Here is a 17,529-nt window from a genome sequence, read left to right on the forward strand (position 1 = left end):
TCCTTGTTTATTGTATAAAATAATAATAAAAATATAGAAAATAATGATCATTATTTATTATCTTAAATGATATGTCACAACAGAAATAATAGAAAATAATAAAAACAATAATTATTATATTTTTTACACCGTTAGCTAAAATGATTACAATAATGGCCATTATGAGGGTTATAACACGGTTGCCAAAACCATCCGATATGCCCATACGAGCGCAAAACGCCAAAACCCCAACCATGGTATATCTGAAAATTTTAATTACCGCTCGATGCATATCCACGTGTCATGCCGTTTCGCCCACACATTTCTTGTGAATACCCACAGAGAAAAAGAAAAGAGCACGCCGCGATCTCAGCTCTCTCCCCCCACCACTGCTCAAATGTGGGCGTCCTCAGGGTTCCGGTCCTCCGCTTCTCCGGTGTCCGCTTCTCCGCTCGCCCTCAAGAAGAACCCCACCCTGTCGACTCCTCGGCCGATCTCTCGCGCTCTCCCTCGTTCTTCGTTTCCACTCTCAACGAGGTTAGATTTTAGTTTGAATTCCTTCATTTTTTTTCTCCTCTCCTCTGAGACCGCACGCTGCAATCCTCTCGTTTTATGGTTGATTTTTTCGAGAACAAACTCGTGGATTTTGTGTCCCAAGTTTCCTACTTTTTAATCTCAAAGTTAATCGATGAGAATTCAAGAACAATCAGATTTTTTTTTTCTCGAATTTTTAGTAGACTCAATGCCCAAATTGCTTCATATTTTATTTTTCGCGACTGATGAATTAATATGCTGGAATTCTGCACGAATGGTTTCAAGAACCAAGAATCCACTGCTTTTGTGCGGGTGGTATGTATCGTAATCAAAATTTTGAGTTTGCTTCCTTTAATGCCTGTGAAGTTTAGGGTTCTTGTAGTTTGAACGCTAGAGACGAGCTATGCTAGGAAGAGATAGAAAATTATAGCTTGTAGGATTAAAAAGCCGCCTGTGGAAAGGGATAGATAATCGGATATGTTTTGGAGTTCCAGAGGGCCCGAAACGATTATGTCGTACAGTTATTTTCAATGCCATCCACCTAGAATGGAGTGATTGTTATAGTGAAGAGTACAATGATGTATGAATGTGAGAGATGGATCAAGCATGGTAAATGGGTCGAGGCTCGTCCTGCTTGTTTTTGAAAGAAAAAGTTACAGATGAATATAGGTGTGGAGCATTGACTGTCTGTGGGCTATGCTTTAGGGTATTGTACAACAGAAGCAATAGAAGGATGGTGCAAAAATAAATTTGCAGACAATTGTCATCATGGTACGCCGTACCATACCGAACCAGATGGTATGGGGTGTATAGTACTGTACCAGTTTGGTACCGATGCATAGTACGAAAGATGTATCGATACTCGCTACGCTGAACCGGCTCCTATACCATGCATACCGACACAGTAATTGGTGACACCAATATGAAGCTTAAACTAAGATGGCGTACCTTGATTGTCATTGCTGCTGGACAAACCAAGCAGTAGCTTTCGCAATAAAAAATCATGCTATTGGTTAATCTTGCAACCAATTTTGGAAGCTGGCTGATTCTACAACTAGAAGGGTAGGGAATAAGCAAGATAAAGCAATTGATTAGGAGGTGTAAATGGTCTAGTTGCTTGGTTTAGGGCTCTATTTGTGCAGTTTGTAAGTGAAAATCTCCTGTCCATTTTCAGATTGGCAAAATATCATCTGTATGAGTGCATTCTGAGTCCCACATCTAAGATAAAGAGAAATAATGGGCCACCCGAAAAAAAAGTCCTGCATGTTACTGGCCTTTATGTTCATGCAGTATGCAATATTATCCATGCCACTTGTCTTGCATCCATTTGATCCTTGATTAGAGTGCAGCTTTTGTTGTGTAACCCTTCGCGATCATCTATTAGCAATTAAGTATTGGGTCAAGCTTTCATAGGCTTGGACTTGAGTGTTCCATCCTAAACTAAAAGAAAATTTAGGCTGACTCATGGCTACCACATAGAGCTTTGTCATTTTATCCAGATAGAACAGAATCGTAGTAATGGTACCTTTCATGGATCATTGTAATTTTTCATAAAATGCTTGGTTGTTTATGATTGTACATGAGGAAGAAGTGACGTTGAGAAGTACTATGCTTGTATAAAAAGATGAGCTATTTCTTAAATGGTTGTGATCTCATTGTGTGTGTGTGAGAGAGAGAAGCAGATGGGTACCGGAGTTTGGTATTGATTTTAACATGGCTTCACCGTTGAGGCATTACAAATATATATACCATAATATGCTCATCAAAATAGAATAGATTCTTGGCCATGGCACAATATGAGGGTATCGAAAAATGGAGGTGTGAGACATGCTTTCACAAATGAGAATGGATAGAAATAGTGCAATTGGAAAGAGAAGTTTGTTCTCTAATTTATGTTTAAATATCCTTAAGGAAAAAACTTCCTGTTTGTGGAGAAACTGAGATATCAAGACATTTCTTCTAGTTAAGTTTGGTTGAAGCATGGCTTGGTGAAGTGAAATAGTCATTGAAAGGCAATGTTCTAGCAATTTGTTGATCAATTTTATAGAAATACGGTGCCACATCATTTTTTTACAATATTTATCAACTCTCTAGATGCGTTGAACATTAAATTTCAACAGCAGGATTGGCTTTTGTGTAAAATGAACTTTTGAACTGTATTTCTGTTGTAATAGGTTAAACAGCTGTTCAAGCTCTACTTTAAGGAAAAGCGCTCTGTTATAGTTTTGGCAGAAGTAACTGTGTCATAAACTTAGTTTCAGCATAGACTGCAATGCCTTGTGGCTGGTCCCTGCAATGTGATAGTGAACTACTTGCTGGAGAGTAATTCTCGTTTCTTAATGGTTAGGTTGAATTCACTATGTGATACAGGCCTAGAAATTGATTGGTTGTTACTTCTTTCATTCAACTAATTTGAGCAGTTTACAATGATTCTTGGAGTTTTATGGTTCTAGATATCTCTTAATGGTTCTAGATATCTCTTATTGTACCTAAACCTGCACATTTCTTAGTTGTCTACTTTGGAGTAAGATCCTTTAGTTGTTACAATTGTTATGATTAACATTAAAAGGTCTGCTGGTAAATTAATTTTAGGTAGGGAATGGATAATTTCAGTTGCTCTAACTGTCTCATGATTGAAGAAGCTCTAGATTTTTTGGTTTTGTCTCATCATAAGCATTTTTGAACTTCAACAATGATGATGGTCGCCAATTAGATATACATGTGGTGACATGTCTCATCCATTACCCCTTTTATAGGATCAGTGTAAGATGTAGTTACGCTGCGCCAGATATCAGGGAAGATTCCTCTTCTGTTCCAATAGATGTAGTGGCAGATGTAAAATCTGAAAAGGTATGTACTTTAGCCATGTTTTATTTCATATATCTATGCATGCATGCGTGTTACTATGCATGTATATAATCTCATTTTCACTCCATTACATGTAAATCTACATCCATACTGCTATAAAATAATGTGATATTTTTTTTCTTAGATTGTAGTCTTGGGAGGCAGTGGTTTTGTTGGTTCTGCTATTTGCAAAGCTGCGGTCTCCAAGGGCATCGAGGTTGTCAGCCTAAGCAGGTGCATTAGTTTTCTTATCATGAGGGTATTCTTTTTTATGATTTTATATTTTCTATTGAGGTATATTATATCCGAAGTTACTATTCATGCTTTTTGTTTTAACAATATAAACCTCTCTCCCCCTCTCTTTTCCTTTTTCTATGCTGGGCACTTTTTATATACTAAAGTTTAGGTAATTATTACAGGTCAGGGAAGCCTTCTTACTCAGATTCTTGGACGGACCAAGTCACATGGATGGCAGGTATGATCTTATACCAAGTTCTGGCTTGAGTCTGCATCAGTTGATGCCTATAGTGCTTATACAGGTCTCTTCAATGCACAGTTTACAACTTTACATTCTATAGTTATTTTCCTTTAACAAAGTAATAATCATATGCGGTTATTATTGGCAGGAAAGAATTTATGGCCAAGTAGGTTTTTTTTTTTTTTGAAAAGAAACTGCACCCGAGTGCCCACACTAACTAAAACAAGTGCACATGCATGGAGAGATATGAACGCAGATTTTTTTTAGCAAGATTGGTTTGTATTAGATAAGCAACACAATAGGTTGGTTCAAATCATTGGAGGAGAACAAGGCAAGAATTCTATAGGAAGATAAAGCTAAGGCATAATGACTAGAAACAATAAAAGTCTGCAAATGGAAATATATTTCAAGGAAAATAATAAATATACAAAAGCTATATGATGTGGCATTTAACAATAGGCATATGAATACTTTTATCAAGATTATAGTTTAAGGACATTGAAATGTTAGCAAACAGATGCCAAAACTGTAGAGGTCGAAGTTTGCGACTGAGGATTTGTAGTGAAGAAAAAGAAGGGGACATATATTGCAACAACATACTTAATAAGGAGGCGATCTTAAGGACTATGCAAGGGTAGAACAAGGATTTTTCATTTCAGGAGACAACAATAAACGTTTATTATAACTTAAAAAGACATTCTAAAAGAAACCAAATTCTTGTGGATAGACTGTAAAAAATTATTACAGTTGTGCTCAATGTTATTTAGTACAACAAAAATCATCTATGTTTGAATATTACTAAACCTTTCAATATTTCTTTTTGCAATCTAAATAACCAAATAATTTGTGAGAAACTTGCTCTTCATTTTGTTTCAAAGTTTCATTTTCATGATATTCATGGCTGCGAATGCTTGTTCCATAGTTGCTGTTAAAAGTGGAAGTCAGTATGAGTCTAAGCAGATGATTTATGTGATGATGGATCTTTGATTTTCTTGTCTTCACCACTCCATGATAGAGTTCACAAATTGATGATGCATTTTGAAGTTTCAGGCATATCTTTCATAGGGCTTTAACTTTTAATCTTACATGATTTATCTCTTGTTTGATGAAGTCATTTTGATAAAATTTTCAACCATTTTAAAAATATCATGAATTTTAGACAATTTATAACCATATTTGAAATCTGATCCCATGTTGAGACTAAAAGTTCCTTTGTGTTCTCACTAAATTTGTTGTTTAATTCTTGCAACTTTGAATCAACTCTAGCAACAAATACATCCAGCTGATAATGATGTTCTGTAGTCATTTCATCATGTTGATTCGGCATTCATCCTCGACGAGCAGTATAGTGAGCATGCATGTCAGGAATATTCATATTACGCTTCTTTAAAAAGATATTATCTTTTCAAGCCATTTTCTTTGAACTCTTGAATAAGTTTTTGTGTTAAAAAGATTAAGTTCATGATATTGAGAATTTCTTGAGGTTGATGCTGAAGGATCTGGCATAGATCATCCGTGCCCATGAATTCTCTCATGAGATGTAATATGAAGACTGACTTGAATAATGTTACAAATCACAAGCAGCATTTGCACATTCTCTTTACACATATGTTGATCTATCGTTAATGATATTCTTCAAAACTGCATAAATTGCATTGTACATGTTTAATACACCAATATTGAATCAAGATGTGAAAACCAATATGTCTCTCCAGCTCGCTGCAGGTTACCAATTAGGTTAGTCCTTTTATAGTCCCAATTTCATCAAGTAGCAGCATATTTGCGATCGTAGCAGCTTGTAACCCTCGAGCCATTTGCAAGAAGCACTAACAATTTTGGCTGAGCCCAATGGGAGACTGGCTAAAATTTTCAGTTTCCATCAATTTAGGCCAGTTTTGGGCCGATTTCAGTCCATTTTGGCTGAAACTGGGCAAACCTTTTATTGTTTAAAAAGTATTTTTGTTTACTCTTTTATAATATTCACTAACATTATTCAAGCATCAGTATATCCTTTCATATGCTAGTTCAATCACACATTTATCTATAAGGCATAAACCATTAACACATGTTTGTGAGGTCAGATTTGAAACATTGCAACAAAGCTTGGAAGTGCATCAAAAAGGAGCATGAGGGGTGGGGCGCTTGTTGTTTTTTGCTTTTTTCTTTTTCTAGCTTTATATAATTATTTGTTGATATGATGTGATTACTCATAAAGAAAGGATTATTTTTAACAGTGACTAAGGATCCTAGGCAGAGCATGTAGTGTCTCCATTCTAATCGATTATATAGGTATTGTTTGAGACTTAGAGTACTTTGTACTAAAATATTATTCTAGCCTGAACATACGTAACATGCAAACTTCAAAAGAAAAAAAGCTTTGGGAGGAAATGGATATATGATATTTTTAAAATCTTAAAACTACCCAAGCTACATAAATTATGAATCTAAATAACCCATAACAACATATATTTTTTTTAATTTTTGGATTTTTTGGCTCTTTGGTTGAAATTTCAAAATTTGGAGTGAAACTGTTGAAACCGCCAAAACCTCCAAAATTAAGCTCTACCTTGGGGACTAAAACTGGAACTGAAACTGAGTTTTAAAACCTTGAGAGTGATTATACTTTTGATGTAGCTCAAATGATCTACCTGTCGCTAGTATGTATCTCCTATTTTGTTTTCATATGATACAACAAGGACATGTTTTTTTGGGGTATGGTTCAAGTCAAACTACATTTTATGTCCACAACCCTTTTTAAGGTAAATAGAACTCTCATTTGGCCTTCATCATCCTATATGCCCTCACACACACACACACACACATAGAGAGAGAGAGAGAGAGAGCCTACAAGAGAGTGGGGAGATCTAAAACTCTAGAATATCTGTGGTCATAACATTGACATATCTGTGCCCCCTTTTTTTTTCATGATTGTACTGGCATCTGCATTGTGTCATCTTTATATCTTTTATCATTGTCCATGCTTCATAGTGCAACATATAGATACCAATGACAAATGGAACAATTTTACTGCTAACGATATTTATGTAGTTGCATAAACTTTTTGGTCCTTTGCAGGATGTTACATAAATAACATAAAAGTTATCTTCAAATGCATAAACCACAATGACTTTTTTATGATTATAAAGCATATCACCCAGCTCTCTCAATTTAGAGCTTGGGTTGCTCTTGCTATGTGATTTTGGAACAAACTTTGAGTAGGTTGTTTTATGCAAATATAAATATAGAAGCTCGTCTATCAACTTAAGGTCAAGGGAACAAACCATAATAGCATGTAGATGAACAAGTAAAATCACAACCTTTTCCCTCTAAGAAACCTATATGAAAATCAACCTAGAAAACTGGATTCAAGTCATCATGATGTAGGCCATGTTGGTGGTTTTAGGGCATAAATGTATTTTTTTTTTTAATTTGAATCCGTTTTGTTCTCCTGGAAACTAACTGAGCCCTACTGATCGAGTTCTCATGTCTGAATGTGAATATATCACCAAAACTATAGAACCCATATTCCCTCAAGAAGAATATAGAAGAGAACAATTGCCCTCATAGTTCTGGAAGTCCTTCCATATGTAGACTTTCAAATTATGAAAAACCACAATGTTGCTATTGCTGAACTTCTCTATTTGACCGTTGGAATAACTTGGATACAAGAAGATAATGCAATAATTTGCCTCTAACATTGATTATGCAGCTCTCTATGGGAGTGGATTTTAATGGCTTGCATTTTCTAATCCTCTTCGTGCATAGATGAAGCCATAGTTCCAGAAAGAAATATACAACCACACAATTTATATTGAAATACAAAGTAAGGGTGCCTTTTCTTCCCATCATGGAAGATGGTAAATTACAAAATTACATGTGGAGGTTTTATGCTTCTGTCACAATGTAGTTGTCTTTGAAATTTTAGTACATGATAGACCATCTCTAATAAAAGAGTATCTTAAATATACATGATCCTCTCTCCATCAATGAATGCCATATATTCGCTATATCAGTTTTCTCATTCCATATCCTAATAAGAACTTTATTATTTGCATAAATTCTACTTTTGAGTTCTTCTGTAAATTTGTTATGGACATTTTGAATCTGCTCCTAGTTTTTACTGATCTTGTTTCCTCTGGCCTTCTAGTACATACCATGGCTTGTATGCCTTTTAAGCTCTCTAATTAGAATATGTCTATAATCTTATCCTCTGTCATTTTCCTTGTCTCTACTAAAATTCGTTGATCAATGCTCATTAGAATTCTTATATTATTTCTGTTTGCTGCTTCTCTACTAAAACTCGTTGATCATTTCTTTCTTTTGCTTTTTAAGGACTTGTTAAAACTAGGGGTCCATTGGGTACGTGTGGAAAGCTTTTTGATAAAATGTATTTAATCCAGGCCTAAAATCTATGCAGGAGATGTTTTCTATGCAAGATGGGATGAAGTACTGGTTGGGGCAACAGCAGTTGTTTCAACCCTTGGAGGGTTTGGAAGTGAGGAACAGATGAAGAAGATAAATGGTGAGGCCAATATCTTGGCAGTGGGTGCCGCAAAAGATTTTGGTAAGTACTTTATGTCAAGCTTGGTATCTTCGTAAATAATGCACTGGCTCCATTTTAGACTCGAAAATGAATCATCCTTTTATTAGTGAGCTGTTAGCATGTAGTTACATTTAGCGAAAGATCCTTTCTTCAGTCAGGTAAAGCTGCTAAGTTTTAGTCCCAGTTAATTAGAAATTTACAGAAAAAAAAAGCAAAACATGCCTAAGATATATTTAAGGTGATCATTGGCATTGGAAGAAGGTTTAGCTCTTACCTGTCATGGAAATACATTTTAATAAAAAGCTGAATGCAACTTATGGCTATATAATGTTTTTCTTAGGAGGAGATTTTCTGATAATTTCTGTTCTTTGCATTTCTAGTGATGTGACATTTCATGGTGATAAAAGAATTCTTAGTTCTGATAACTAGCCACGTGAGATGATCACAAGTTGTAAAATAAACCATCTCGAAGTGTGGCCGGAGTTTTATCTATGCGTTGTGTTCGAGTTTGTTTTTTTGGAGTAATATTTGTGCCTAAAAGATGAATAAAATCCCTATCGAAGTTTGCCCTCTTCCTTCTTCCTAAGCTCTCTTCATGTATGGGGGGGATCTGTTGAAGGCATTTCCTTGGATAAACTTAAGTTGGCTAACCAATAATGTGGGATTCCTTACTGGTTAACTGGCCTCCTAGGTATTATGGCAGGTCTCTCTTCCATAGTTACCTCAGGCAACAAATGTGACACCACATTCACATAAAATAGTTGTCTTCTGAGAACTAGTTGCCATTTTTCAGAATTCGCTGCCATGAGAGTCTATTTTATATAGCTTGCGAAGCATTGTGAACAAGGTTTTTGGGTATTTTGAGAATTATGAGTTACTGATTTTCTTGAGGGTGGATTTCCTAGTTTTTCCTCCTTTTCGAACCCTCTTCAAACTCTTCTCCTTTCTATATCTGCTCTTGGAGAAGCTATGGAACCCCACATTCTCTCTTATTGGGTTATTTGAATAATGGGTCAGAATTGGAGGATCTAATCAAGGCAGTGAATGCAAAATATGAAGCATTGGCAGAATATTTCAGAAGGGTGATGGTAATATTAGAGAGTCAACTTTCTCCTAAATAATTGAATCCTTCTTCTCAACTTCCACTTTCTATAGTTGATTATCATGAAGAAGCTGCATATCGGTATTTCATCGAATTCCTCAAACTAGAGGTAAACCCCAAGTTTTGTATTCATATTTCTTCTACTTTTGAATACGAAAAGACATATAGATATTTCTCTAAAGTTGGAATGTTCTTCCTTTAGAAGCTCTTGATTCATCTTTAAGAGTGGATTCTGTTTTTAGAGATGCAAGTATGCTTTCTAAAGATGTAAATTCTTTTTTGCAAAATCTTTTAAGAGTACTCCTATTCTAAAAGAAAGATGAACCACGAGTTTAAAAATGGTAGTGGAAATTTATCTAAGATCATTGTTAATAATGGAACTGTTAGGAACATGGTTTTGAACAAGGTGGCGATATGGTGGAAAATCTCAATTTAGTGATAGAGCCAGAAACATCTCCATGTTCAATGGCTTGGATGAACAATCATGTGAAAATCATTATTAAACATCAAAGTATTATCTCCTTTCCATCAACAATAGGTACAAAGATCAAATAATACGTGACATCATTCCGATGATTATCACCCATCTTGGTTTAGGCAGACCATGGCTATTGAATGCCGTCCATGATGCTTGACATAATTATTTCCTTTTAAAACATGAAGGGCAAAAGCTCACAATTGCATCAAAAAGAAGTTATTTTGCTAATGAAACTTCAAAAATCTAAGGCAATGAATTCTTGGTTCTTACAATGAAAAAAAAAAACGAAATAAAGTATCTTGGAACTAGGCCTGTCAATGAGCTAGCTGAGCTCGGCCCAATGCAGGCTCGAAGCCTTGCACCCGAGCCTAGACTATGCCTTAGGTTATCAAGCCCAAGCCCAACATGGCTCAAGATATTTTTTTTGGATTGCGCCGAGCTCAAAATGGGCCTTATCTGTATCAAATTCTCTACTTGGGACTAGCCCAAAGACTATTTAGCTCATGTTTCCATGCTCGAGCCTAGCCTTTGATTCTATCATCTAAGCTTGAGGGCATGATTGTCTTGGTTCGGTCCGTTGACAGCCCTACTTGGCTACTTGGAACTATGAAGATTGGAAAGGAAACCAAAGTAAACATCTTAGAACTTGAGGGCATGTTCGTCTTGGCTAAGGGATTTTGATGTACCATAGATTCAAAGAATTGTTAGATTGCACAATCCAGGCCTTCCACAATCTACATGAAACTAGCAAACTTCTGCAAGGTGCAACTTTTTGTACAAGCATCGGATATCTATGATCGTGGAGTTGGTGGATTCCATAATTTCATATCTTATCCTTATAAAAAGTGTCTTCTAACTGCTCTTCTCCCTTCTGTCTTTTTATTTTCTTCTCTTGATAGAGAGGGTAATAGATAGAAGAAGAGAGAATATGAAATAATGTAAAACAAGATTAGCAACATAATAAAATAGAAATAGGAAAAAAACATGGCAATCCTAGGTCCATTAGCTTCATCTTGGATGTGACTAGTATGTAAAAGATGTAATTACTTTACACATATATTATGTGTGAATGTATATGCATGAGGAGTACTTTTGTCCTTGTAAAACATATTTGCTCTAGAGAAAGTGAGAGAGTAGCAGTTACGTTGGTTGAGATGCGTCGAGTTAGATACAGGTGGTCAAATATATGTCAACCCAAACCCAATCTTTTGATTAAACAGGCAACACAACCTGACCCGCATGCCCTGTTTAATAAATGATCAAAGTAGGTTAAATATGTTAGGCAGGTCTTTAACAGGTTAGATGGATTTTAAACAGGTTAAGTGGGTCTTAAACGAGTCAGGTTATGAGTCGACTCAAGGATTAAATAGATCGAAATGGGTTAAATGGGTCATGATTCTAAATCTAAACCCAACTTGTTTAATAATAGGTTAGGTTGGGTCGACCCATTTACGACTTAACCTGTTTATGCTAAATTTCAATCGGCTTAAGGGGGATTGGGTTGGTGAGTTGGATCATTAATTGCCATCCAGAGAGAGGAAGAGTGAGAGTGAGTTAAGTGTACAAGTATGATGCTATTTTGTTCTACTTTTATGTTTAATGCAAATTATTTAAATGATTTTGTCTGCAATAAAAGAGAGACATGTTCAGCTAATCCTTCAAGTTCTCATCCTAATAGGAGTTCCGAAGTTCATTCTGATTTCGGTACATGATTACAATCTTCCGTCATTTCTACTCACCTCGGGGTATTTCACTGGCAAGAGAAAAGCCGAGTCAGAGGTCCTCTCCAAATACCCAAATTCCGGTACTTAAAAAAGGCTTTACCTCTCCTTCAAGCAGTCACCACTTGGTACTATCCTATCAATGTTGGACTCAGCAATATGTTTGAAATTGCCTCATGTTTCAACAGGTGTCGTGTTTAGACCTGGTTTCATCTATGGTAAGAGAAAGGTAGATGGCTTTGAGATCCCACTTGATGTTATAGGTGAACCATTAGAGAGACTACTGCTTGCCACTGAAAATTTTACAAAGCCCCTGAGCTCGCTGCCTGCATCTGATCTCCTGTTGGCACGGCCTGTGAGTGTCGATGATGTTGCATATGCAGTGATCAACGCAGTCATGGATGATGACTTTTTCGGCATTTTCACAATTGAACAGATTAAGGAAGCTGCGGCAAAAGTGCGGACATGAATTTGGTGCACTCAGCCAATGTGACTGCTCGACATCAATTTTCAGCATTTGAACTCGTTGACACATCAGTCATAAGCTCAGGTTGCCTCCAAACTACCAATTTGAAGTCTTTAGTTGGGAGCTTAATCTTTATGATGAGGTTTCAAATATTCCAATCCTCCATGTTGTATTGCTTGCATTCTTTAGAGCAAAAAGGGAAGAAATTCTGGTGAAATATTTTACCCTTCTACATAGGCTAGCTCAACTATCCTCTCCATCAGCACTTCACAGAATAATATGTTGCTGAACTTTCTTTCATCAATTTACTGTATGGTACATATATATAAATATATACACATATATACATATACATACATATATGGATGTGCATATGTGTGTATACATATACATGCATGCATGCATATATGTATGCATGCATCTTTGGACTTTTTCTCCTTGTAAAGAAATAAAGTGGCAGTGCTACATTCTGGTATGGAACTTGGAAATTCCCTTCCGAGCACTTGCTGGGGTGCCAACTAGCAGACCTCGATCTCATTGGCATATAATTGCAATCATATACCCTTTTCCCAACTATTTGGGGTTGGCAGCCCCATTGGCATATACTGTTGGAAATATATTTGTATGCTGAGTATGAAAATTCAAATTATGCGATCCAAAAGCATTTCAGAAAACAGTTTATATAAATAAAAAATGTCAGTCTGATCGCATGGCAATCATGTTTAAATAGAATTCTTTATTTTAATCCGGTTTCTCATGATGAATTCTATTCATGTATCAAGTTTGTCTAATTTCCTTGTGTAGACTGTTGTCAACTGAAGGAAATCCAAGGGAAGCTGCATTTGATTTCTGAAGTTTAAAGTGTGAAGGTCTCAAAGTTAGGTTTTCTATCATTTAATTACACTTTGATCTATGGAAATCCAAGCATGGGATACTAAATCCTGACTCAATATGAGCAAAGCAACTAACCGAACTGGCTTGGAACCAATCGACCACCTTCTTTACAGCCTTTGGTTTGGTCCTGATGAACACTTATCAAATCAGTCCTTGAAGACTGTAAATATAGTTTTGCTGTTATACTGATTCAACCTGTAGTTATAAATAAACAAACCATGGTAACAAATCTCTCTGGTTGTCTAGAATTTCATGATAAATTTTGAGCCTTTGTAGAGAGAACTAGAAATCCATATGTGCTATTTATTTCATAATTATTATCTAAATATTAAATTAAAGTGAAGATATCATGGCGATGAAAAGAATGTGTTATTATCTTATCATTTTGTAACGTCACTATTGTTACAAATTTTTATTTGCTTTACTTCTTTGTCGCAGTTAGATCAGATTAGGTCTCATCAACACCAACGTCGAAATCTTGAGGCCGACTCATAAATTTGTTGAGACATATGTATAGCCTCACCGCATTTTTGGGATCAATTTCAAAGCTGCTGGTTCGGGCTTTAATTGGATTGTGACGATCCTTGCTTCATCAATTTCGAGCTTAATAAATTATTAATTTGGCTGAAAACTACTTGTATTTCTAACTCACCCTCAATACACCAAAACTAAGGGAATATCTTATAATAGTGTTAGCACAGGAATTTGCATGCATGTGCATATCGCACTGTCTGATTGTCTCTGTATTTGTCACTACTGAGCTATCTGCCAAACTCTGCATGAATCAACATCAAAAGAAAAGTATACAATGATCTTAGGTCCCCACATTGAACACTTTTCTTTCAAAATCATAAAACATTAGAGAAAATCCAATCAGATGTTGCTAGAAATGGATCAAACTACACCATCTTGCAATATAATTTCAATGTACAACGATACATATGTTCCACATAAAATTTCAAGAATATCATTATCAGGAGACATGAAAAAGTCATCAATTGTCATGTCTTTTTCCACATGTGAACTATCCATGCTCCAACATTCTCCAACAATAACTAATTATGTATAGATAAAATATAAAGATTAGTCTCTTTTTTTTTCATACTTTTTGTGTAGAAATAAAAAAAGAAAATAGAACCCAATCTTTTCTTCTTTTTTTTTTTGTAGAAAAAAGAAGAAGATGGTATCGACCTTCAATGCATCATGCATATATGCACAGAATGTAAGCGCATTTGCCAACTCTCATTGCAAGCAAAATATTAAAAAAAAACATAAAGCATTTTGTCTTTATTATAAAATTAATATTTTAAAAAATAACAACATGAAAAAGAATAGAAGATTGGAAATAAGTGTGCGGAGCGAGAGAGAGAGAGAGAACGCATGGAAGGCCCCAATCATGAAGCAATGGAGTGCCAAATCATTTCCCTTCCTGGATCCTCTCTCTCTCTATAGGTTGATGGGTCCTTTTCCTCTTTTACGATTTGGCTTTAGTACGAGAGTGCATGACAAACAGGGTGGGGACACGTGGAACAGATATCTGGATGGACGGCTTGTGATCCTGTGATCCCCACTTCGACAGATGTCAAATATTATCCCCATGTTTGTCTATCTTCATCTTTTCTTGCAACCACATGAGTGGAATATTTTTGAGCAATTCTTTAATAATTGAAGTGGTCCACCATTTTGGATCTAGGTTTTGGATTCTTGTTGATGAATCTGGCAGGCTCTAGATTTTATGAGCTTGATTCAACATTTCGAGGCTCTACTTTGTTTCACCTTTGCTGCTCCAATTCTAGTTTCATGGAATGTAATAACATCACAGAACTAGGTTTAAATTGTTGAGGACTCGATCGTTTGAATTAATGCACGTTATGAAATGGTTTTTTTAGTCTAGAACATGGATTGAAGAGTAGCTCGTAAGCTTTATATATGTTATTATTAAAGCAATACCTAGGATTTAAAACATGGATTTAGAGGTGAGGTTCCAACTAAGCTATAAGCGTTGGCGACTAGCTTATTAACTCGAGTGGACGGCTTAGCATGTTGTTAATGTTGAATATTGATTTCATGATCCTAACTTGCTAAGAATGCACAATGGACTATCATCTGACAACTATAGCTAGCCATTTAGAAAGTCAGGCTCGTTTTTGAGTAGGACTCAACCTTTTGAACCGCTTTTCTTTTGTATGACTGGATTAATTAGAGCCTATGTAGAAAATATGAGAAATTACATGCATCATGTGGCCGTGCATGCAACCAATCACAGTTGCTCGTTTTTGTAGCGGTGAACTGCGATGGGTGCTTGATGAATAGGATCTGCAGGAACGAGTGGCTGTGATTGGTGGCATGCATGGTAACATGGTGCATGCCTCGTAGGATATAATTTATTGGAAAACATAGAGAAAAAGTGTGCGTTGGAACGATATGTTCCAATAAGCTCTTGCTATTTCTAGTCTATTCCTCCGAGGCTTTACATCTATCATGCACATACTATAATTAGCTCTCTTATTTTTACACAGTACCAATTATTAGACCACTGTGCCCTCTACAATATAAATTGTCTATCTACGCATGGACATCTGAAGTCTTCCTTTGCTGCATACCACTATATTGTTACAGCGAATAATTTGATAACTATTTTGTGCACTAATGCTATGTCTATTAAGCATTATCTCATATATGCACCCACCTCTGGATCCCATCATTGTATCGTCGGTGCCCACTTCAACTTCAAGATGCGAACATGAACCCTTCTTGACATTAAAACAGTTTGATTTACGCTTCAATCAGTTCATTCTCATGCTCTCTTTAAACATCGAGAAAGGGAAGGAAAAGCATAGAAAATATGAAAATTAGATTGAATAAGCCTATCTTGAGAGATGATTGCCCTAGATTGTTGTATGTGAGCATGGACCTTCTCCATATCAAAACAATTTGAAAATTGTACTTCTGTAAAGGAAAGGAACAAATAGAACATATAAAAACGAGGTGAAATATGCCCATCTCCAGGGATGATTATCCTACATCATTATATTTGAACCTCTCTTTTTGTTTACTTCTCTTCCTTTCTTATATAGTAGTTCATAAATCTATCTTCACAAATATCATCTTCTGCTATAGGTATGAATCTCATCTCATTATTGATTAAATCTTGAAAAATATCTTATGCTGATTGTTGATCCACTAATATTGAGCCTTCTAAAATTTTGACAGAGATACCTTAAATCTTTTTAAGGATCATGTAAACTATATATATATATATATATATATATATGTATGTATGTATGTATGTATGTATGTATGTATGTATGTATGTATGTATGTATGTATATGTTTTCTTAAGAATGTCGTATGTGGAACTTGAGAATTTTTTTTTTGCTGGTGTACATTCAAATGAAAATTCTAGCTCTAGGTGGGCCCACCACCAAAGCATGTGGCTCTTACTTCTTGAGTTGGATTATATATGACTTGAGGTGTGATGTTATTTGTCAGCAAGATGATCAAGTTTTATGCCATCCTATCACACTCTAAAGGAAAAGACGACTTTGTGGATAACCAAAGATTTTGTTGTATTTCAAAGATGATGTCACTAAACATGTTGCATTGAATTTTTTGTTGGTGACAAGCTCTTATGAGGAAATAAACTAAAAATCTCACACCGAAAAGTGTTATATATATATATAACCTATATACTGAATGTGTAACTTTTTAATTACAGTGCAAATAAACAAGGGAGCAAATAAATAAATATGAGTTGCATGTAAATAAGCATGATTTTCTTCTTCTTCTTTTTTTTCTTTAGGGAGTTACATTTCAAACAAAAAAAAAGTTAAGCTTGTGCAACCTGCAACTATTGCTCAACCTAGGCAAAATGAGAATTTTTCAACTATTTCGTATGACATTTTTATGCATACAGTTCACATTGTCGTATCATAATCCAATGAAATCAACATTTTTACTCTTCCACTCAGGCTTTTAGGCATAAATATAAGAAAGTGAAGCAAAGGAACAAGTGTGGAGCCTTGCTTTTTGATCAAGCGAACCTAAGCCCACCAAGTTTCAAAGGAGCTGCCAAAATGCGAACCGAAGACAGTGAAGCCGGACAGGCACCGAGCTGGTGAGGTCTAATGTGACCCGAGCTTAAGAGATAAGCTGGAGAACAACAGTTGTGGTGGCTGAGCTTGGATACAGTCTCGCACCGGCAAATTGATATGAAAATAAAAAAAAAATATTTATAAAAATTTGTTTGAAAGAAGATCCTTCCATATCTAAGTCATGGGATTAAGCCATGGGGATTGGATTTCGGGTTGGGGGGTGATGTGGGGTCGGAACCCCGACACCAGCCCACACACCGGCCGAGCAGGGAAAGCATCTGCGTCCCTCCCGAGGTATTGTCCGCTCTGGGATTGCCGCTTCGGGTCTGCGGGAGGTCGCCCAGGGCCGGAGCCCAATGACAGTCCCAATGACAGTCCCGAGCCCTGACGGCG

General features: G+C 36.0%; 1 protein-coding gene across 2 annotated transcripts; it reads left to right on the plus strand.

Annotated features, from left to right (window-relative positions):
* The first annotated feature begins 327 nt into the window (after positions 1–327).
* On the plus strand, positions 328–12,623 carry LOC103716369 (uncharacterized protein At1g32220, chloroplastic). 2 transcript variants are annotated; one of them, XM_026808197.2, is made up of 8 exons: positions 328–516; positions 3,270–3,363; positions 3,506–3,594; positions 3,780–3,835; positions 8,256–8,402; positions 11,640–11,765; positions 11,871–12,037; positions 12,119–12,623. In XM_026808197.2, the coding sequence occupies exons 1-8, from the start codon at positions 377–379 to the stop codon at positions 12,149–12,151; spliced, it is 852 nt and encodes a 283-aa protein (XP_026663998.1). In that variant the 5' UTR covers positions 328–376; the 3' UTR covers positions 12,152–12,623. The 2 variants fall into 2 exon arrangements, with proteins under 2 accessions (XP_026663998.1, XP_008802556.2); XM_008804334.3 differs by having other exon boundaries at positions 329–516; positions 11,871–12,623.
* The last annotated feature ends 4,906 nt before the right edge of the window (positions 12,624–17,529 follow it).

The sequence above is a fragment of the Phoenix dactylifera genome, chromosome 17, assembly GCF_009389715.1.
Source record: "Phoenix dactylifera cultivar Barhee BC4 chromosome 17, palm_55x_up_171113_PBpolish2nd_filt_p, whole genome shotgun sequence".
NCBI lineage: Eukaryota > Viridiplantae > Streptophyta > Magnoliopsida > Arecales > Arecaceae > Phoenix > Phoenix dactylifera.

Coding starts and splice junctions, on each gene's coding strand:
- LOC103716369 (XM_008804334.3), top strand. CDS start 377: ATGTGGGCGTCCTCAGGGTTCCGGTCCTCCGCTTCTCCGGTGTCCGCT. Junction 3,364..3,505: donor CAGATGTAAAATCTGAAAAG/GTATGTACTTTA, acceptor TTTTTTTCTTAG/ATTGTAGTCTTGGGAGGCAG. Junction 3,836..8,255: donor CCAAGTCACATGGATGGCAG/GTATGATCTTAT, acceptor AAATCTATGCAG/GAGATGTTTTCTATGCAAGA.